Source organism: Saccostrea echinata, unplaced genomic scaffold (assembly GCF_033153115.1).
Source record: "Saccostrea echinata isolate AGI-Se365-2 ecotype Australia unplaced genomic scaffold, CSIRO_AGI_Sech_v1 ptg000012l, whole genome shotgun sequence".
NCBI lineage: Eukaryota > Metazoa > Mollusca > Bivalvia > Ostreida > Ostreidae > Saccostrea > Saccostrea echinata.
Window position 1 is genome coordinate 16,419,177 of NW_026889761.1, and position 24,078 is coordinate 16,443,254.

The following is a 24,078-nucleotide window of genomic DNA, read 5'->3' on the forward strand; positions in this document are numbered from 1 at the left end:
TTATCTCGTTTTCACGAGATATTAATTCGTTCGCACGACATTAACACAACAAAGAAATTGATTTTGATTCTTTTGCATTTTAAAAAAAGATACTACAACATTTTGGGGGGGGGGGGATAAGGAATTCTTGAAAATGTTTCACTAAATTAACATGCAACTGAGAAATAAACTCATATATTTTATGGACCGAATATAGAGTGTGAATATAAAACAAACACCTTCCGAAAAACTACTATAGTCAGAAAATTAAGTGGATTTGCAATTTTTCAAAAAATACAAAGAAAAATTGTTGAGAATTTGACAAAGTTGTGTTTGTTTATTTAACTGTATTTTCCTGAAAACCTACCCGCCAGGGGACGTAAAACAAAGAATTAATTTACTGTGACCTTATGCATACTCCCTTTAAATTAATGACTTATTTTTGAAAGTAATGATCCGAAAAGGGTGTGTAGTCAAAGATCGCCTGAATCTGATATGAAATTGAACCTCGTATGTTACTTATCGTATACTGAAATAAGTAGAATATATTTTACCTTTCATTCATAAATAAAAACGCTGAAAATTAAAGATAGTGAAGGTAAATTTATTATAGCAAGTGGAATATGAGCAGAGATTTCGGACGATCAAGCTGTTTTGAACTAGATCTATGTTAAATTCAAAACCTAGTATATGTAAAAATATTCAAGGAAATATGTTAAATATCCTCTCTCACTCTTCACTTGGCTAAAAATTAAGGGGGCTCCAACACCGGAAGTCCACCTCTAAAATGATGCGAACTAAATGTACTCTTTTATATGCACGTTGTTTAAATTTTTTTGAATTTTACTGATATCAACAACCACTGGGCTATATGTGTGCTACAAAAACTGAGTTAAGTAACACTTGACAACTTATTCACCCTTTTCAGTGCTGTTTTGAATGTTCCCCAGTAGTGGCCTAGTTATTTGGCTTGATTGCATTTGTTACAGAATTCTTTGAAGTAGCTATAGACAGTTAAATGTATTATATTTACATCCACTGATTATTTTCACCTTGATTTATTTCAAAAACCAATCCCTATCAATCAATCAATTGATTTCTAAACTAGTAAGAACCGGTTTTTAAACCCCCCCATCATGTGAAAAAAATTCTATAAACAGATAAACAAGTAAAGTAGGTTCTTCCATAAATGTAACGCACTACTCAGCCATACATAGAACAAATTATGGAAGACTAGGGGGAGAAAAGACAAGGAAATAAAAAATTAAAAGGAAGCACTGCTTTATTTACCTACAAAACTGTTGATCATGTTAATCAGGTCATTTCATATTGGGACGTAAAAACCCTGCAGAATTGTACTCGGAAGTTGAGCCTTGTTGTCTTATACGATTCTCTCATGATATAAAACATAACCAACTACTCAACTACATTTATGTAATAAGTGGTTGTAAAATTCATTGGAAATTTAATCCTATTGATTTATTGACTGTCATATGTATTAATTAGGACACTATCCCTACTTATTCATGTTATTATGTATACTAGACTTTAAAAAATTATTTTCAAGAAAAAAATTTTGTTTTTAAATAGCAACAACTTAATTTAGCATTTACACGACAATACACAGAGGCGTTTGCTTTTAAAAACCTTATTTATTGATCAGGTCAAACAGGGCATTGACCTCATCGGAGCATTATACTTTTCCTGGTAGGCGATAAATCTAGTACCCCCAACTCTCCCAGACTGTAATTTCATTATTGGTAAAAAGATTCGCTTCATACATCTCAGAATTATTTTCTATGTTGCAATAAATTCAACAAGCACAACAAACACAAATGCACAAACAATATCAAGAAATCAATGTCAATTTAAAATATTATAAACTACAAAGCTCCAGACTTCCGAATTCGTCCATGCATGATCGCTTTTATTTTAAGATTTTCATATGATTATGCAAAGTAGTTGTAGCGAAATAGTCCAATGCACACTTTGCAAAAAGTTGTTCCCCTTTGCGGGGCCAATCAAGATCGAAGGGGAAAACGCAACGTTTCTCCTCAGTTTACACTACCAAATATTTGACAATTTGATTAAAAACAGATCTTAATTTGTTTACGCTCCGAAATTCTGAGCGTTAATGAGAGACCACTGTAAGAATTCAACCCCCCCCCCCCAAAAAAAGCCAGAGATGGCGGTCAAGGGGCATAACTTTTTAAACCAGGTGGATTCAACTGAGTTGTCTGTCTGAAGCTTGCTTCACATTGCCTAAAATTCATAGACACGTTTGCTATTTATCAATATGTACAGGATCACTGCATACCCCCCCCCCCCCCGGAAAAAAACAACTAAAAAGCGCATGAGGGTGATGTATTTTTTTCAGTAGCAATGATTGCAACTGTTAATTTTATTGTTTATGATTATCTGTATAAATTATTTATGGTGGCATATTTCTGCCCCCTACATGCAAGATAAATTATGTTACATTGTACATGCGAGAAGAGTGTGTCAACATGCCGCAAGATAATTATGTCTACATGCATATAATTATGTTGACATGCAAGTTACCAATTAATCTTTTTAGAGAATCAAATTTTAATGTTGGTAAACATACTACATACTGACTAACGCCGGTATACGTCATCATACAAGCAAGATGCAACAGAATACTATGTTGACATGTGACTTATTTATGTCAACATGCAAAATAATTATGTTAACATGCAAGATAATTATGTCAATATGAGACTTATTTATGTTAATATGCAACATAATTATGTAGACATGCGAGTTAAGTTGTTAACATGCATCTTATTTATGTCAACATGCGACTTATTTATGTCAACATGCGAGTTATATTTTATCGATAACATGCAAGATGATTATGCTAACATGCAACTATGTCATCAATCGACTTACTTATGTCAACATGGTACTTATTTATGTCAACATGCGAGTTTTATTTTAAAAAGCAAGATATTTATGTCAACATGCAGGATAATAGGTTGCATGTCAACATACATATCGCATGTTGACATAATTAACTCGCATGTTAACATAGTTGTCTTGCATGTTGACATAAAGTTACATGTCTACATAATAATCGTGCATGTTGACATAAATAAGTCGCATGTCTACCGGCATAATTATCTTGCATGTTAACACAAATAAGTCGCATATCAACATAATTCTGTTGCATCTTGCTTGTATCATGTCATATAATGGCGTTGGTAAGTAATTTTACCAACATTAAAATTAGATTCTCTAAAGAGATTGGTAACTTGTATGTCAACATAATTCTTTGCATGTTGACATGAATAAGTCGCATGTCTACATAATTATGTTGCATGTTAAAAAAAAAATTATCTTGCATGTAGGGGCAGAAATATCTTGCATGTAGGGGGCAGAAATGTGCCACCAGTATGAAAATTAAGTAAAAAAAAAAAGTATCCGCATGTTATATTGATGGAAGAGCCAGAGACTCGGTTGAGAATTATTTAATATAGATGGCTTTTAAAAACCGGTTCTATCTAGTGTATAGTTTGTTTTGTTTAAATGTTTTAATAGATCCATCAGTCTTCATTATCTTCACCACTTTCCTTTTTAGGAAATCAAGGAGAAAATATTTAGTGGATGTAAATATTGAAATAAATTCAAATTATATTTGGACATATCAATTGGGCATTATATACTGAAATAGAGATTTCATCTGTTCAAAAGCGGTGAATCTAATCTAGTGTGCATGAATTTCAGATCAACATAGAAAAATGCTAAAAGCGTGAAGTAATATATCACCAAAAAACCGCAGCTGGGGCAGTCGGCTTTCAGCGGTACTAGTTTTACCGCCTGCCCTGAAGTTGGTCAATACCAGCTAGAACCAGAAGAAGGGTATTTTAGTTCGCATTATGTCAGACTGTTATGATTGTTAGATTTATAACGAAGAGACTATTTGCATACCCAAAAGCAAATTTTCTACTTAAGATGGAGGATGCCAAAGTTAGAGCTCTATGTGATGAATTTTGGCAATGGAGAATGCGTCAAAGTCCTGAGTTTGCCTCATTCTGTGGAGATCAGCGATATTCTCATTTATTGGATGATATCGACCCAGACAACTTCGAGGAATTTGAGGTAAAATTTTGAAGCATGCTATACCACACCCAATGTGTGTGTAATATTTAGAAATATTAAGACATTACAATATACAGCTGATCTTTGGTATTTGGATTATATCAAAACTAACGTCATATTCCAGGAACATAAAAATGTAAGGACCTAGCCTTGGAAAAGATTAAAAAATGAAAAGCAAAGCAGTGAGGACCACGGCACAGAAAATGCGTATATTATTATCATAGTTGTAAATGAAGAAACGATTAACACTGGCTTTATTTTGTTAGAAAAACTTTACTTTGTTGGAGAAAGAAGTTTTTCATAAAAAAAAAATATTCAGTGACATGAATTTGTTATTGTTTTGTTTGCAGTAACTTTAGCTAGTTGCTGGTGCTTTCTTCATATGACCTAGACAACTTATCAGCATAATATATTTATAATATATATATTATGTAACATTGTGTATTGCCCCTCCAGCATAGCTGTGGTCAAAATCTATCTGTTGACACTGTGTCCCCATGCAGTGGCCTGAAAAAATCCTCACTGCTTTGCTTTCTTGCTTAGAGATAAATCTACCCATTTAACTTATCATCGAAGAAAGGACACTTGCTTCTTGTTATCAACAATGATTAAGATACACCTATAGATATTGGGTTTCACCACCTACCACTAGATCTATGGGAGATCATTCTCAAATAAATGTTTCAGGGGCAGATTACTCTTCATTTAAAAGTGGAAAATAAAACCCTAAGTATTAATAAAATGTTTTTCTTTTGGATAACCGTGCCTTGCCAATGACAATTATGGTCATTTGAATATCAAATATGAGATATTGAATCTGTGAGAATCTAATTAGTTTTTAGTATTGTAGTAATTAGTTAATTAGTTTCCCTTAGTCCAACCATGTTAAAAATACATTTGTTCAAACATATATATAGAGTACTTAGAGAAACTATCATTTAAATACATGGTAGGCCACTGCATTAATCATTTAGGAAATGTACTGATTATGACTTTGTATTATTTTATAGGAAGATGTTTCCAAACTTTTAGAGAAGGCGGAGGAAATTCAAGTGAATCAGTTATCAAAACGTGCCAGAAATGCACTTTTACTCGTGAAGGACCAAATGGACACATTTGTTGACGGAATGAAGCATAAGTGGTTAAGAAATAGTAATATTTACTTCAAGGATCACAGACATAATTTGTTTTAGCATTGTTGAAGAAAGCTAACCAAATAAAAAAAAATAGAAAGCATATGATTATAATGTAAATGATATATGAAACTTTAAAAATATCAACAAAAAATATCAGAAGATATTATAATGATTATCAGTGCCAGAAAATGTAGTAGAGAGCATGGTTTTGATGAATAGGATAAAATTATGATATCTTAAGGATAGAATTATAATATCTTGTGCAATTCTTTCAGTTGGTATTTTCCAATCAACTTTATGGACGGCTTGCATGTAGATGCTCCCAAAGTTATGAGTACCTGTCCAACGAAAACAGTGGAAGACTTCAGAAATCTGAATAAAAGAATTAGATGTTATGAAAAGAAAGTGAGTGGGTGATATATAATCTCAATAAATGTTCCACTAAAATTGTGAATAATATCTTTATTTGAATGCTGCTTTACTATGATCCTGCTTTACTTAATGTACAAATGGTAATGAAATGTTATTTAAGAAATGATGTATCATTTTTAAACATCTATCGGGATATAAATACGGGTTGGTCACGAGATCAAATTCCATAAAGCCCGAAGGGCTTTATGGTAAATTTGATCTCGTACCAACCCGTATTTATATCCGATAGATGTTTTAAAATGATACATTATTACTTATATTTACATTTGTGACTTATTCATATTTTATGTTTTCCTGATTATAATCTTCAACGCGTGAAATGTTTTATTTTTCAAACCCAACGGCACGTATTTGATCCGTTGATTGCGCGTCGACCCTTTATGACGTCACTGAGAAATTACGTCGAACGTTTATGACGCGAGGAACCCGTGTTTATACGGATATAGATACGCATTGCTTTTAATAGTGTTATATAAAAGAAAACATTTGCAAATGTAAATATATATATATAATATACAAATTGATTCATGTATATACTTTAAACCTATGAACTGTATGGTTCTTGGTAATAAACAATACAATACAATACAATACAGCTGTCAGTGACATGGCCTAAATTTTCTGGGGGAAGAAAACGCATCACGACCTTTTGCAAATACAAAAAATAGCACATATCACTATGTAAGAGTTATTTCTTACATAATAGTTATTGAGAACAAGGAGCAATAAAATTATTACAGCTTCAATTATATCTGGTAGCAAAGTTGACAACTTGATTATTACCTGTCATCAAAGGCATAAACAGATTATCTACCAATTATTAATAAACAGTGCATGGCCTCCATTTTTTATGTTGATTTGTTGATATTTTACAAACCAGAGTAGTTAAAGAATTTGGATATTTTCAAAATCAGTAGAAATAGTAATTAAAAAAAAATATTGGGAGACATGACATGAAGGTTCAAAACTGGTAGCTAGGTCCCTGATAAAATTGGGAGAGTTGACAGGTACAAATGTATGCATATAGATTAAAATTATACCTATCATTTAAAGTTTCAGCTACAGTGTATCAATTATTTGAGGAATATAAATTGTCAATTAAACTTTTATTATACTTTTAGCACTTTGTTACCGTATCATTCACTTTGTGAGTAGAATATGTTTTTGTTTTCTTGTAGGCCAGAAGTTGTATACACCTTCTGAAAGAAGGGGTAGACCATGGTCATGTTAACCATCTATACTCAATAGTAAGCAAAATTTATATATTTCTTCAGTTCAAATAAATTGAATATTTTAAAAAGAGGTAAGTGAAAGCTTTCAGAGTACTGTCAAGTGTGTAACAGTGGTACAAACTATTAAAGATGGCAGATGAAATAATAATAATGATAGATAAATTCAGCTCATATTACTGTACTAAATGGTCTATTTTGTTGTGTGTATCATTTAGGAAGGTGTGCCAGAACAATTAGATACCATGATTACTGCTGAGCTTACCCCAGAAAAAGATGTTTTTCTAGCACCTTACAAAAAATTTCCCGCATCCATCGAGCCTTCTATAAAGTAAGTTAAGTAAATACTTACAGAAATGTAGTCAAGCTTATTATCTCAGATATGTTGTGATTGAGGAAAAAGAGTTCAAGATATCCAAGGATTCAAGGTACCAAGGTAAAAATACATAGAAAAAATAGATGGGTAGCATCTAACTTTGACATATACAAGGTACATGTACTTCAGACATCAATGTTGAGGATACCAAAGTTCAGCTGTATTTGTAATCTTACTGAATTAAAATCTTAAATAATGAAAGTATCAGGATATACTTCATATTCATTGGTACTGCTATAGTAAAGATGACTCAGTTTTTTTGTCAATTTCCAAATTTTCCTCAGTTACTAACCTAACACAGAGGAATATTTGCATTCAGATTTGGAATACATGTATATCCCATATCTAAGGCTATGTGTTGCCACTAAAAATTATACCCATTAAATACATCTGTTGTTGATAATTTTCTCACATGGCCTTTTAAAACTTCACTGCTTTGTCATTGCACAGAGCATATTTTATCACTTTAAACTATGAAACTTGTCTATTTGTTTTTGACATCATTTGTAGCTGAACAGGATGAAAACTAGAGGAGCTTATTCTGTTATGGTCAAGATCTAGTAAATGAGTTTAGGCCGTCTGTTTGGTGCTAAATCCATCATGAAGTCATAATTGATCTAAGTATACTTTACTCATACTTTACGACTGTAATAGAATTATGTAGAAAATGAAGCATTTTCATGTCATTGAATTAGAAATCATGTGAAAAGTAACTCTGATACCTATATTAAATTCTATTTCATTTTAAAGTAGATGTCAAGAAGAAAAACCGTTTTCTTTGAGACTGTGGGCAATATTGATACATTTCCTTTTTCTAAGATGAAAAAAAAACTCTGAAATTCATACTTAATCTTCATTTTGCATTGAAAGTGCCAGTTTAAAATAGGTTTTTTCATTGAGTTTCCTAAATATTATGTCACGATACACCTTATTTTACCAAGCTATATTTCTAAAGGATCATTGAAAGAACTCATTTCTCAAATTTTAAAATTAAGTAAGCACCTTTCATTGTCTAGATCTTGACCTTAAGATATATCTGTCTGTCTTTGTTTTTGTAAACATTTTTAGCTCACCTGAGCTGAAAGCTCAAGTGAGCTTTTCTGATCACATTTTGTCCGTCGTCTGTCTGTCTGTCCGTCTGTAAACTTTTTACATTTTCGACTTCTTCTCCAGAACCACTGGGCCAATTTCAACCAAACTTGCCACAAAGTATCCTTGGGTGAAGGGGGTTCAAGTTTGTTCAAATGAAGGGCCATGCTCTCTTCCAAGGGGAGATAATTAAGAATTGGTGAAAATGTGGTGTCATCTTTTAAAAATCTTCTTCTCAAAAACCATTGGGCCAGAAAAGTTGAAACTTAGGTGAAACCTTTATTACATAGTGTAGATTCAATTTTGTACAAATCATGACCCCCAGGGGAAGGATAGGGCCACAATGGGGGATTAAAGTTTTACATAGGAATATATGGGAAAATTCTTTAAAAATCTTCTTCTCAAGAACAACAAAGCCACAGTTAATCATATTATTATGGAATGATCCTCAGGTAGTGTAGACTCAAGTTTGTTCAAATCATGACCCCGGGGGAAGGGTGGGGCCACAATGGGGGATTAAAGTTTTACACAGGAATATATGGGAAAATTCTTTCAAAATTTTCTTCACAAGAACAACAAAGCCACAATTAATCATATTATTATGGAATGATCCTCAGGTAGTGTAGACTCAAGTTTGTTCAAATCATGACCCCCGGGAGTAGGGTGGGGCCACAATGGGGGATCAAAGTTTTACATAGGAATGTATAGGAAAATTCTTTAAAAATCGTCTTCTCAAGAACAACAAAGCCACAATTAGTCATATTGATATGGAGTCATCTTCAGGTAGTGAAGATTCAAGTTTGTTCAAATCATGACCCCAGGGGGAAGGGTGGGACCACAATGGGGTATCAAAGTTTTACATAGGAATATATAGAAAAATTCTTTTAAAATCTTCTCAAGAACAACAAAGCCATGATTAGTCATATTGATATGGAATCATCCTCAGGTAGTGTAGATTCAAGTTTGTTCAAATCATGACCCCTGGGGGTATAGGTGGGTCCACAATGGGGTATCAAAGTTTAACACAGGAATATATTGGAAAATTCTTTAAAAATCTTTTCAGGAACAGCAAAGCCATGATTATTCATATTGATATGGAAGCATCACCAGGTATTGAAGATTCAGGTTTGTTCAAGGCATCCTCCAGTAGTAGGGTGGGGCCATAATGGGTGATCAAAGTTTTACAAAAGAACATATATAGGAAATATCTTTAAAAATATTTTTCTCAAGAACAACAAAGCCATGATTAGTCATATTGATATGGAAGCATCCTCAGGTAGTGTAGATTCAAGTTTGTTCAAATTATGACCTCCCCAAGGGTATGCCTAGAACAGGCGATCAAAGCTTTACATATGAATATATAGGAGAAGAAATCTGCTGATGAAGAACAGCAGGGCCATATTGACTCAGGTGAGCATTATGGCCCATGGGCCTCTTGTTTATGCCCTGCCATGAATATAGAGTTTGTCATGTCCATCTGCCCTTCCATCTTTCCACTTTACATTTATAATAAGCTCAGTTTCAAAGAAATTATTTAAGATATTTTTATCAAGCTCCATATGCTGATACATACTGATGAGAGCTATTCCTTTGACCTTGACCTCACTTTTCATAAATTAGTGTGTAGCTCAGCTATAAAGAAACTGTTCAAGATAGTTTTATCAAACTTCATATGCTGATACATACTGAAGTGTGCTATTCAATTGCATCAACATTTTTTTGACCTAGACTTTTCCTTTGACCTCACTTTTCTTTAATTAGTGTTTAGCTCAGTTTCAAATAAATCATTCAAGATATTTTTTTTTTTCAAACTTAATATGCTAATACGTATTAGGGAGAGTTATTCAACTGCATCAAAAACATTTGACCTTGAACTTTGATTTCACTTTTCTTAAATTTGCATTTTGCTTAGTTTATAAGAAACCATTTAAGATATTTTATGTAAGCTTTTGCACTTATATACATAATTTGGTGAGAATTTATCGTCTATATCCAATTTTTAGATTTCAATATCAATTTTAAAGAAACTATTCAAAATATTCTCATCAAACTTCATACACTAATAGAAATTTTTATGTTGCATTACTAATATACCCTTGGCAGGGCATTTGTGTCCTATGGACATTTTTCTAGTTTCAAAATGCTGCTCCTAAAGTTATGATCTTATTTCTTACTGGCTACATGGTGTTGCCATGGTAATTGAAGTCCCTAAAATTTTCTACTTTCCCTTTTGAATGATGAGTTAACTGAGTAAATGGTGTATGAATGCTGAACGCAACTTAGTGTCCATTTATTAAACAGAGTGAGCACAATCAGTGAATGCACAATGATTGCAAGATGACCGATTTATATTTGGAATATCTCTGGTTTTTTCCTTGAATTGTACTTGCTTCATAATCAGGTAAGAAACAAAAAAGAGTAATTTTAAACAGTAAAAGATAAATGCAGAACTGTGATTGGTTAGAGCACTGTGAATGATACAGGAACTGTAATAAAGAAAATTGCTTTTTTTAAATGCTACTCCCCCTACAGTTTTTAGCAGATCTGAGCCAATGGCTCAAGTGAGGTCTTCTGATCGAAGAGTGTCTGGTCTCTGTCTGTCTGTCACCTGTACAGTAGTGTGTTTGTTAACTTCTAACATTTTCAACTTCTTCTTTGCATGGGAGGTAGGGTATGGCCATAATAGTAGCTAAAATAAAAGTTTTACGAAGGAATATATAAAGAAACATCCTTCAAAATTTTCTTCCCAAAAATAAAAAAAACTTTAAGTCATAATAATATCAAGCATCCTCAGATAATGTAAACTCCTGTTTGTAATCATGGCCTCCTTGGGATAGGTTGGGGTCACAAAAGGAGATCAAAATTTAACATGAGAGCTAGTATATTGGAAAAAAATTACATTTTTTTTTTATTCCTGAGCAGCTGGTCATAATCTGTTATATTAATATTCAAGTATCGTCAGGTAGTGCAGTTTTAAATTTGTTCTAATTATGGCCCAGGGGGTAGGTTGGGGACTCAATAGGAAATCTATAAAAGTGTACATACATGTAGGAATGTAAACTAATTACATGTTTAACAGAATTGTTAACTGGTAATGAGACTTTGCAGACTTGTAGATAATATTTGTCAAGGTGAGCTTTGTAATCTTTCATACCTGTGTTTTTTGAAAGCAGGAGGCAAGAGAATATTTTCAATTTTTATATTTTTGTTCATTTTTATTTCAGAGATGAACTTTTAGCAGAAGCAAAAGAGATTGTCCAAAATGTTGTAAGACCAGCATTTAAAGAACTGGCCGAATATATAGAAAATGTACGTACATATAATTAGGATAAGGTACATCTAATTACTCTCAAACTTAAGTCCTTTATATGAAAATTCAATTTTTATTCTTGACTTTATTTTTATGATGAAAAATGTCATATTTTGAAAAAAAAAATTATTGTTAAGGCGGCTGATGGGGGTTTTCATTGCGACATACTTCGTGCAGCATAGTAAAATAATGCGTATTTACTCTTTTAAAGCAACTATTTTTACATAATTGATAAAAATTAAAAAATTTAGGAAATCTCATGTTAAAAAATCTAATAAGTACATTTTTTAAAAACTGATTTTTTAAATGATTTTTCAAATGATGGGTAGATAGATGTCATAATAGTGTGTTCTTGACGTTATGAATAACCGAAGTTCTTTAAGCGGGGTTGTTAATAATGTCATAAATAAAAAGTATGAAATGGATGCTCTTGAAATTTTAAACAAAGGAAATTGAGAATCTCAAAATCATTTTTATTATTTTTTATGTAAATCTGTTTTGTTGTACTCCATAAAAACAGGAAAATATCATGAATTTTGACATTTTGAGATACCCCTTCTGAAAACTAGACGGTAGAATTTTGTGCTTCTTGCATAAAGTGTACAGTATAGTATTACCCATCAAATAATATAATTTGAGCAAAATTTCTATAGTAGCATTTGTATAATTTGCTCCGAAGTGCCAAAAAATGGTATTTTCCTATATAATCCTATAGTAAATGTACCTGTATTTTGAGATGGTCCCTAAAAAATAACCAGATGGTAGATTTTCACTAAACTTGGCATGTATACTGAAGTCAATGTAAGGTACATATGGTATAAAATTAAAGAGTTTCTCTATAGTAGTTTTCACACAATAAAACCCCAGTCGGCTCCCTTAAATGTGCATGTTTTCATGTGTGGAGTTCAGGAGAGATATACATTGTTTTGTTCTGTTGCATTTTAGGATTACATGAAGTACTTGCGTACTGATATATCCATTTACTCCCTCCCTAATGGGGAGGAGTTGTATCAGGATTGTCTGGAGTTCCATCTGTCTCTCTCAATGACCCCCCAACAAGTGTTTGACATTGGTAAGGTAGAGGTAGAGAGAATCACACAGGCGATGCATAAGATTACCCAGGAGGAAGGCTTTGGAACAGACATTAGGAAGTTTAAAGAAGACATTTCCAAAAGGGATGAGTTTCATTGTAAAACCCCTGTATGTTTATCTTATATATTACACAGGAATTCTTGGTGATATAAGCATATTTGATATATATTTGTTTTTTTTCATTCTCTGCCATTCTCATACTTGTGTTCCTTCTTTGTTACAGGAAGAGCTCATAGATTATGTCAAGCATATATGTTTTGACCAAATTCAACCAAAGTTACCACTTTTATTCAAAGAATCTCCAAAGTCAAGGCTGAAGTAAATTTCTCTCTCTATCTGTCTTTCTCTCTCTCTCTGTCTTTTCATCTGGAATAGATTATGAATTTGTGATTTAAACAGGTGTTATTTGTTTGACCATCATAAGACAAATACAACTGTACTATAAGGATTCCATAGAAATGTAGTACAATTGTGCTTGCTTGTTCTTATCTGTACAGCAAAAAGATTATGGTAGGAAAATAAAAGATTAAGATATACTCTCCTTTTTTTTTAAACATTAGAATTGAGCCCACTCCACCTCTGATGGATGATGGTCCTGTGGCATTCTACTTCAATGGCTCCCCTGATGGCAGTAGACCTGGTGTGTACTATATCAGTACATCTAACTTACAAGTAAAGTATGTGATAAAAAATACTTACTGTGCTCATACAGTGCTCATTAATTGTTTATCCACAATGTTGATTCTTAATCAATGTACACTGGAAACGTGGAAATTTACGTTGGGGAAGTTTTTGCTAAATACATGTTTGTGATATAACTTTATTGTAAATATTCCCAGTGTTAAGATGCCTTTAATCATATTTGATTCAGTTTTAACAGTGCCTAAGCCTGCTATGGCAGAAATTACACCCATGTGTAATGTGTTTGCTTCTAATTCACACAATGAGAACTTGTAAATTCCACATTTGCAGTACATGAATGCTAATTTCTATAAACTTGCTACAAATTAGTAATTGTTGTATAATTTATTTTCAGTCCAAAATATGAACTACCAGCATTATGTTTACATGAAGGAGAACCTGGGCATCATTTCCAGGTCAGTATCTGGGATAATATATGAAATCAGACACTTCGATGTAAGTTAGGTGTGTCACGTGGTCAGGGAGAGGGTACTGTAGGATCATCATTGTTCATGGGGGGTCAATGTTCGTGGATTTCATGGGTAGCCCTTATTCATGAATTACTGTCCCCATGAACTTTGAAACCCACATACATTTTAGCATATTTGATTTATTTATCTTTATAAAATTTGCAAGTTAAACACCAAATTACGTACCCACAAACCAGTCAAATTTTGGTTACCCATGAACAATGGTGATTCCACAGTATTGTTTTTTTCAGTGTCCATTAACACATTTTCAGTAGTGGTCTAAATCATTAATCCATAGGTAATCCAATGATAAATATCTTGATTTCAATAAAAAAAAAAATTACTAGAAACAATGTATACTAGTTTTTAATTTAAATGTTCATCATAATTTTCCAGGAAAAGGATTTATTATGAAAAATAAATGAAAATAAAATCTAAAATATGAGTGAAATTGTAGTACATGTACTAGACTTTTATATTGTTTTCTGCCTTTGTTGCAGTTTTGAGTGCTTTGAATGCATGCCTGTCAATGTTCAATGAAATGGTATCATCAAGATTTTTTCATTTTTCCATATTTCTGAAAGTCGATTCTGAATGATTAAAGGAATACATGTACAATATTCTATTCTTCTCATACAAGTAGACTTAATGAAGTGTGATACTTTGTGGGTATTGACATTGTTCATAAAATCAAGTAGAAAAATGCAAAGCTTTCAAGGCTTCTCCAGATGAAATTTATCTTATTTAGCTTAATTTATTAATTTAAAGGAATTGAAAGGAAAATGTACTTGTGTGAAATTCATATTTAAATTTTTTTTATTATAATTGACTTTTAGGGAATGATTTCCATGGAAATGAAAGAGCTCCATGCTTTTAGGAGAGCAAACGAGGACTTGAATTACGCTTGGGTACCTTCTAGATTTCCAATGTATACTGCATATTTAGAGGTTTGTGTAGATAAAAAATATACAGAAGGTTATGAAATTTCTTATGTATTATATTAGATATAAACTTTTACTGGAGATTGTAAGAAAACACACATTTATTGGTTTATTAAGTATTTTATTAGGTCAGGGCTATTCCAGTAAAAACCCAACCCCTGGAGGACCAAAAAATACTCTTCTATCTATTAGGATACTTATTAATATATTGATTCTTGGGTGGTTTGTTCAGATGGATAATTTACATGTATCCATTGTACTACTTTCAGAAATCTCTTCTAACCCTGCTTGTTTGAGTTAATAAAAATTATCATAAGATTTTTTCCCCCTTTAAAATTCAATTGAGTTCACATTGGTGGCATTTAAATATTTAGAGGAAATTCAAACTGGCATTAAAGAGAACATACAAGTAGAATCTCAGGTTGGATTCATTTTTCGGTTACTTCCTCTTGTTTCAAGACGTCATTTTTGAAGCCTTGTATACTGAAGTAATAAGTGGAAATGATAAATGAACACCTGCAGATATAAGATCATTACGTTTTATAATACAGTGAAACTTGGCTAATCCAGACACCGCTGGTCCCATAAAAATTGGCCAGATTAAACAACATTACAGATTAGACAACATTTTAGTCATTGAATTTACAGATTGACATCATATTAGACAAGATTTTGGAATGCACAACATTTGAATTAGACAAATTTCACTGTAAAATTTTATGACAAGATTTTCATAATCTTTCTAAAGTTTATATAAAAACATTACATAAAAATCCCTACCAAAATTTTCACAACAAATAAAATTTTATTCCAGGTCCTTGTATGAAAAAAAAATAAATTCAATGAAATTTTCTGGAGTATGGTAGATTTTTTACTGGAATAGCCATCACCTGAGACACTCAGGTGACCTATAGTTGCTGTCTGTTTTTCTGTTTTTGTGCATCGTGCAACATCCATTGGTTGAAATTTTTGAACATTATCATCCTTTTCTCTGGAACCACAGAATTTTGATTTCAACCAAGTTTAGTAAATAGCGTCTATAGGTGAAGACTGAAGGGGACAAAAATTGATAATTTCATGATCTCTGTCTCCCTGGGACCCCCAAGGGGTGGGACCAAAACAATTAAACTAATGTAGTCTTTTAAAAAATCTCCTTTACTCTGGACATCAAGCATATGTTGACACGAATATAATGAGCAGACATAATTTATGATTTTACAATTGACAGAGAATGCATTTTCCAAAAACTTGCTCTTTTCCTCTCTTCAAAAGCCAAAAAGGTAAATTAAGCAATATCTTTTAAAGCTGCATCACCTCCTTAAATAATTATATTCACAATATCCTTATCATATTTACTTGAAGATATTCACAGTATCCCTACGATACCTTCAGTGTTTTGATATAATTACAACCTGGCAATGATCTAATATCAACATACAATTCACAATCTCCAACAAAGTGCTCTTCATCCTCCATACAAGTTTTGTGTTGCATTTAATGATAAAGATATTTTTAATTTACATATTGCTTTAATCAGAATGCAGCGAATCTCTTAACATACTGCACCTTAATTGGAGATGAACCTATTTGTTGAAAATTTTCATTATTTTATTTTTCATTATTTCATTAGTTTCAAAAAAAAAAAAAAAAAAACTTGTGTAAAGGATACATTGAACATCTTCATAAAGTTATAGACAGTAAACAATGCTTTTTCTGCAGACACCCTGAGAGACTTCTTTGTCATTCCCATGACATTGTACAAAATCTATACCCTTGATATTTAAAAAAAACCCAGCACAATTTCAATTCCTCCTCCAAAACTGATTCTCTGTCCTTATCATTACACATTCTTAATTTAACATCATGATATTCAATAAATTAATTTTGTAACCATACTTATTGTAAAGTTTTTCTAATAACTGAATTTGATTTGTAAATGTTTAACAGTATCTGCAAAATTCACAACATCTGCACAACACAACTGCATAATATTTGTAAGAGTTTCATCAATATAAATACCTTTACATTCCACTGATTCTTATAATTACACTGTATGTGAGTTCACTAATAAACATGAAAAATAATAGAGGACTTAATGTGCAACCATGTCTAGTACCTATATTACATGGAAAAAAATCAGAAAAATGATTCTGAATTTTGATATCTAACACATGAAGTCAGTTGGGAAGACATTGACTTTAAGATCAGTAAGATTTTGTACTGACCCCTTGCTTCAATGGTGTATACCAAAGAATGTGCACAGTAGAAAGCTTTTGAAATATCAATAAAGAAGCAGTACATTCTACCTTGCCTTTGCTTATAACATTACATACTGTAAATCACCTTTTATTCAAGGGAACTTTATCTTTAGCATAATTACTCGAAACTGTCTCCTCGTGAAAATTTCATTCTCATGTGTACTGTAAAATCAGATTGTTCACTGAGGATTTAATTTAATTTTGTGGGTAACAATTATCAACTAAATTAAATCTCAAACAAAATTTTATACTGCTATATATTGAATATAGTTACTTTTTAAACAACAAAATTAAATCCCTAAGAAACAGTTTTTGGATCACAAATCAACAAAATTTTATCCCAACAAAAATTGCTTCTACAGTATTGTATTATTAAAGATTATATACAACAGAACCAAAATTCACAAAAAAATTGTCTTGGTTATAAATGTCAAATAACTGCCTTACAAAAATAAAATGTCACAAAAATTTGGTTATCTACAATATATTTGCTTGGAGAAGAGAAAAATATCAGAAATTGATAGATCGACTTGGTTTAAAATCACTTTCTTGTTATAACACAAACACTACTTCAAATTTCGTCCAAAATACAGATCTAGTAAGAAATGTTAATTTTTAAAATCTTAATATATATGATATTTAGAGAAATGTTGTTGATTTTAGGGTTGGGGACTGTACTGTGAATACCTAGGAGAGGAACTTGGATTATACGAGGATAACTACACTTTGTGAGTTACAGAGCAACCGTAAATGAAAGATGGGGATGTTTTATGTAAAATTTAGCATTTGTTCTATTGTTAAGTTTAGTCCACATCTAGATCTGTAATTTAATATGCTCATTTGTTTAGGTTTGGAAGATACTGTGGAGAGATTTTGAGAGCTGCTCGTCTTGTAGTTGATACAGGAATCCATGCATTCGGGTAGGTGATCACACTGTACAGCTTATAAATTACAAAAGAAATGTCCCTTGCAGCAAAAATATTTTTTTTTTTTACAAAAATGACATTATTTTGTTCTTGTTTATGAAAAAGAAATATATTCAGTGTTCAATGTTGTTCGAAGTAAACGTTATGCCTTATTGGAAACCATTCAACAAAGTTATGCAAGGGGTATGGCATAAATAAAAATATAGTAGTCTTTCACACAAACATGCAACTTTTCCTGAGAATATATTTGTCCGTCGTCATGCAACGTGCATTGTGCATTGTTTAACATTTTGAACATTTTCAGCTTCTTCTCTGGAACCACTGAACCAATTTCAACCATTTCAGCATAAGTATGTATAAATGAAGGGGAACAAAAATTGTGAATATCATGGTTCCCACCCCCATGGAGCCTGAGGGGGTGGGACTAAAACCATCAAAATTGGTGCTATCTTTAATAGTCTTCTTCTGTACTCCTGGACATCAAGCAGTCAAACTGTTAGCATAATTGTAACAAGCCTTAAGGACATATGCAACATACCTTACCTACTGATAATTTTTCAAGATATTCTTAATTTAAGATTATAGTGCCATCAAATGTTTGTAGACAAAAAATCAACAATGCATTACCGGGGTTTTGAAAAGATATCAGTTGATGAAAGTTCTTGTATAATTCAAAGAAAAATATACAAAAATTTCTAAACATATATTCTAGATGTTTTGTTTATCCAAACTTGTTTTAGAAGAAGTGTTCAACAGCATATATAGACATTAAAATGTAGCACAGAGTTCCTTTAAGTATTGGAACTCTTCAACTCCAGGGGAAAAGACAATAAAGTTCAAACTATGTTGCATATGTCCTTAAACCCTCTACAAATATTGTGAAATTCATAGCCACAGGATCAGGGAATTCCAGAGTTAGGATTGGGCTCTTAGTTCATATAGTGAAATGCATAAATTCTTGAAAAATTTACTCCTCTTTCCCTGTATATTTAGCAAACCTACTAAATGCAAAGTTATGATGAGCAAGGGAGCCTCTTCCAAAATGGGATTTCCTACAAAAATGCAGAATTAACAGTGCATCACACAGCAGATAGTGTAAATCCATTCATCCCTTGATGAGTTGACATTTATCCAGTTAAAGATTAATTGATGAGTTCAATGTGGTAGCTGTTAGCACATCTCTGATTAAGCAGGTGTTATCTGTATCTCCTGGGAATTGGGCAGAAGAATTAGGGAATTGGGCAGAAGAATTAAGAATTAAAGATCTGTTCTCTAACTCTTTTAATTGCAATTGATAGACTGTCAAATTAAAATACATACATGTAGTTACTGGATGACCAGCCTTTTATTTTCAAAATTAATTTGATATAATTTTTTTTCATATTTCAGCAAACGAATTGCAGAGTGTCATGTCTCACAAGCTTGACAGATAGTTGCAATTAATTCAATCTAATAAAAAATATCATTATTAGTATTGATGTTTTATTAGCGGCCTAGTTCATCATTCAATCTCTGTATATTAAATGTTCTTCAAAGACCAAGAAAGGCCAATGTGAGGGGAATGAGATGGGTTTACCAGTAGTGATAAGCACTAATGTTTTGTTTAGGTTACAAATGGGGGCAGGTACAGGCAATAAATAGATCTAGATTAGGATTTATTAAGGTCAAGATCTAGTAAATGACTTTAGACTGTCTTTTTGGTGCTAGATCCATTATGACGTCATAATTGATTTAAGCTTGATTTTTCCTGTACTGTAAAAGAAATGTAGCAAATGAAGCATTTTCAATGTATTCAATTTGAAATCATGTCAAAAGTAACCCAGATATCTATATTCAATTTAATATCATTTTGAAGTAGAGGTTAAGAGGAAATGAAAAACCATTTTCTGAGAGGCTATAGGCAATATTGATACATTTCTTTTATCTGAGATGGAAAAAACTCCAAAATTTATACCTGGCTTTCTTCTTTTTTCATTAAAAACTGCAGTTTAAAATATGTTTTTTCGTCTAGTTTATCAAAAAATTATGTTCCGAAACACCCTATTTTTGCAAGCTATATTTGTAAAGGATCATTAAAAGAACTCGTTTCTCAAATTTGAAAAATCTGTAGGCATCTTGCATTTACTAGATCTTGACCTTAAGGAGTGCTAGACTAATTATGTTGTTGATCTTTTATCATTATATTTCTTGCTTTTGGGCAACATTGTTCATCTTTCTCAGTTTATTTTATATACTTCTATCGATTCTTTACAGTGTTGTAATATACTCAGGTGACTATTAAGGCCCTTGGGCCTCTTGTTTTTATGTACTGTTTAAGTCAGAAAGTGTGATTGTTCTAATGGTAATGGTAATGGTTAATGGTATTAAATATTTCAAGTATTTCTTTTAAGATGGACATTTGAGGAGGCTTTGAATTACATGGTAGAAAAAACATTCTTGGATGTGAACACTTTGGAGATTGAGGTTAAAAGATATGTTACCTTACCAGGACAAGCGTGTGCATATAAGATAGGTGAAATCGTATTAAAACAGCTAAGACAGAAAGCCAGTCTAGCATTAGGTAATAAAACACAGACAACTTGATAATGCTCAGTCACTCATACATAGAATTTCCTAAAAAAAAACAACAAAAAAAAACAACACCTTATTTTAAAATTGCTAAGTATTAATACGGGTACAGTTGAACTTCGGTATCTGGAACAAGGATATCTTGAATACCATGGACATGTCAAAGTCCTAACCACATATTTCTTAAGTATTTTACCCTCGATATCTCGAACCCTCGGATATCTCCAAAAAAAATTTCTCGGTCCCATCAAGTTCGAGATAATGAGGTTTGATTGTTTTTGTATTTCAAAGTCCTTCAAAGTAAAAAATAGTTTAAAATACACAGGAAGAGAATTCCGTGGAACTGGAGCTGTAATTCTAAAAGATTTTTTTCAGTACACAGTTTGAACCTTTTGAATTTCTGTGATATTTTTGGATTTCATATATATAAACATATATTTTACACATGAAAGAAATTCATTTTTATCTCTTTTTCATATTCTATTTTTTGTGGTGTCTCATCACATACATGATATAAATAACTGAATATTGCAATCTGTTTTTTTTTTATTTTAAGGAGACAAATTTGATGTCAGGGAATTCCACTCCGTGGTTCTAAGATGTGGGTCTGTGCCACTAAAATTTCTAGCACAAAAAGTTGATGAATATATCAAAGACACTCTCGAATCCTAAGAAGCTATAGGAAATGGATGTTTGGAACATGATTATACTTGAACCTTTTCTGTGACAAGAATATGTGTACTTTCCTTATTTATTTTGCTTTTTCTATTTGTTTTTGTTATCTAAAATTCCAAATCAACAATTATGAAAGTTATAGAGAACTGTTTATATTCAATTTTAGGGCTTGCGCAGATTGTCATAGGTGCAGTATAGTAATCACTGTCTGTCCATCAGCAATTCTGTCCATCTAAATATTTCCTCTTTTTTTTTTCCCTAACTACTTTTCTAATTTTTGTCATATTATTTTCTTATTTGATATGTTGGTTGAAAATTGATTCTGTATGTCTTCTGGAATGATCCGATGGGGAGAGGAAGATTCCTAAACTTATGAAAGAATGAATTGCTAAAGAGAGGTAATGGTTAAAAATGTTTCTTTTTATACTATATGAAAGGATGACAGCTGCAGTAAGTCCCCTGGTATCAATTGTTTTGCTTATTGCAGAAAATCCAGAGTCTAATTTTTATCTTTATCCCCCCTCCCCCTGTGATGGGGGTGTCCATCTGTATGTAACACTTTGGGTTACCCAACTCTTAATCTGCAACTCCACTGAATAAAATTTAATGAGAGACTTATAGAATCTTTATTACACAGTGCTATTGTGCACTTATTATTTTACATTTTGATGAGACATATTTTGGATTTCTCATAGCAAAACATGGGCACAACCATTCTTTCTACAACATTGAGGGTACCCATCTCTTATCTGCAACTCTCTAAAACCACTGATTAAAATTAAATGAGACTCTCACAGAATCTTTATTACATGGCTCCATTGTGCACCTATTTTACATCTCTGAACAAAAACTGCACACTGCCATTCTTTGTATAATATTAGAGGGTACCCATCTCTTATCCACAACTCCTCCTATACAACTTACTAAAATTTAATGAGACCCTCACAGAATTTTTATTACTTTGTCATAGGGCCATTGTGCACCTCCGATTTTACAATTAGATTGGACAGATACATGTATTTGGGGTTTCCCATTGCAAAAAATGGACTTTCCCATTATACTCACATGGGAACTAGGGGTTTTATTTTGTGAGTTCAGTGCTTGCAGTTCCTCTTATTTAAAATTAATTAACACCTCTGTCTGCAAGTGATATTTGTTTTTAAGTAAAGCCTTGTTGATGTTTGCATTCACTGAAGGCTTGCATTTAAAAAAAAAAAAATTAATTTTAATTTTACATTCTGTTTAAACACACAATTGATTGAACAGATATATACATGTAATTCTAAGGATCCAATTTTTGAAAAAAAATTAACTTAAGATACTCTTTATACGGTACATTGCAAACTTATACAAGGACAAAATAAATCTTAAGAGACAGTGAAGTTAGGATTAAAAAAAAAGTTTTGCCAATAAGGAAATATTCTCTAATGTCATCACATAGCGGTAACATTCTTTTTCATTTACATGTATTTTAATTTTTTAATTTTTTTTCTTTTAGCAAGGCAACATTATCTCATACCTTGAATCCAACTGTTAGATAGATATTCCTCTGCAGGCCTTTGCTGACTGGTCAGTTAGTTATTGCTTCATTCTGAAATTCTAAAAAGATTTAAGATTCCGTTTTTAGTTGTCTTGAATTGTCAGCATATTTAAAAAGAGTTCTGGCTGTTCACTTAAGAGATACTTTTGTTTTTGTTTTTTTTCACGAAGTGTGCTAAATGGGATCAAATAAAATTTGATACATCATTCATGGATTTTTTTTTGTATCTTTTTTGTGAGATATACATGTATGAATTTTAGTTATGTCAATCGTAATCTCTCTGTTTATTTGTACAGAATAACTTGAATTATGAAGTATTACTTTTTTTTTAGCTCTGCAGCCTGCTGGTCAGAGATTAAATGGGCTTATGCGATAGTAAGGTGTCTGTTGTCCATCCATCTGTTTGTAAACAATTTTTCAAAATGATACTCCTCCTACAGTTTTGGTCTGATTCCAATATTACTTGGCACACATGTATACTACTCTAAGATACATAATTCTTTTTAAAGGTTTTGATTTTGATGAACAGTGTTGGCATGGTTACTCAAAAAAAATTTCTATGAAATACTTTCAAAACACTACTCCTCCTACAGTTTTAGTGTGATTTTATTATAACTTAGCATGCAAGTACTTTACACTGAGATTCATACATGTAATTCTCTTTATGGTTTATTCTATTTTCATGAATGGTTACTAAAAATAGAAAGTTCTGTTAAAGTCTTGAAAAAGGCTTCTCCTTCTACAGTTTTAGTTTGATTGCAATAAATCTTGCCACAAAAAAGGACCATTATTCTAGTTATTGCTGGTGCATAGTTGCAAATCCAAGTGCTACTTTTCTCTTGAAGTACAAACCAGTAGAGATACAGTCTCATCAGAGACTTTTGGTTCCCTCTGGTCTTGGGTGTTTAAAATGTGAATAAATTTTAATATAGTGAAGTGAGTTGAAGTGATTTTTTCTGATCAATGAGTATCAGGCATCTAATTTTATACCCGCAATTTCTTAAAGTTCAGGTATAGGTCTGTCCATCTGTCTGGCAAACTTTCTTCTTCCTCCTTAAACTCTTCTTTTATTTGAAGCAGTAACCAATTACTCTTTTGGAATATGACAGGTGGTGTCCCGTAGATGTGCAATCAAGTTTTGAAATTTTAAATATTACGAAAGGCGGGGACCAAAAACTGACATTTTTTTCTACATAGAACTGATTTCCAGAACTCTTACATTTTATGCAGTAGCCTAATCATATTTTGGAAGAT

General features: G+C 32.0%; 1 protein-coding gene across 1 annotated transcript; it reads left to right on the forward strand.

Annotated features, from left to right (window-relative positions):
* Positions 1–3,872: 3,872 nt before the first annotated feature.
* LOC133185430 (uncharacterized) lies at positions 3,873–23,030 on the forward strand. The gene is made up of 15 exons (XM_061320627.1): positions 3,873–4,101; positions 5,112–5,242; positions 5,513–5,642; positions 6,848–6,916; positions 7,117–7,229; positions 11,588–11,672; positions 12,619–12,873; positions 12,989–13,083; positions 13,326–13,442; positions 13,802–13,862; positions 14,753–14,863; positions 17,779–17,843; positions 17,964–18,035; positions 20,432–20,601; positions 21,166–23,030. Exons 1-15 carry the CDS (start codon positions 3,892–3,894, stop codon positions 21,279–21,281), a joined length of 1,800 nt encoding a protein of 599 aa, XP_061176611.1. The 5' UTR covers positions 3,873–3,891; the 3' UTR covers positions 21,282–23,030.
* The last annotated feature ends 1,048 nt before the right edge of the window (positions 23,031–24,078 follow it).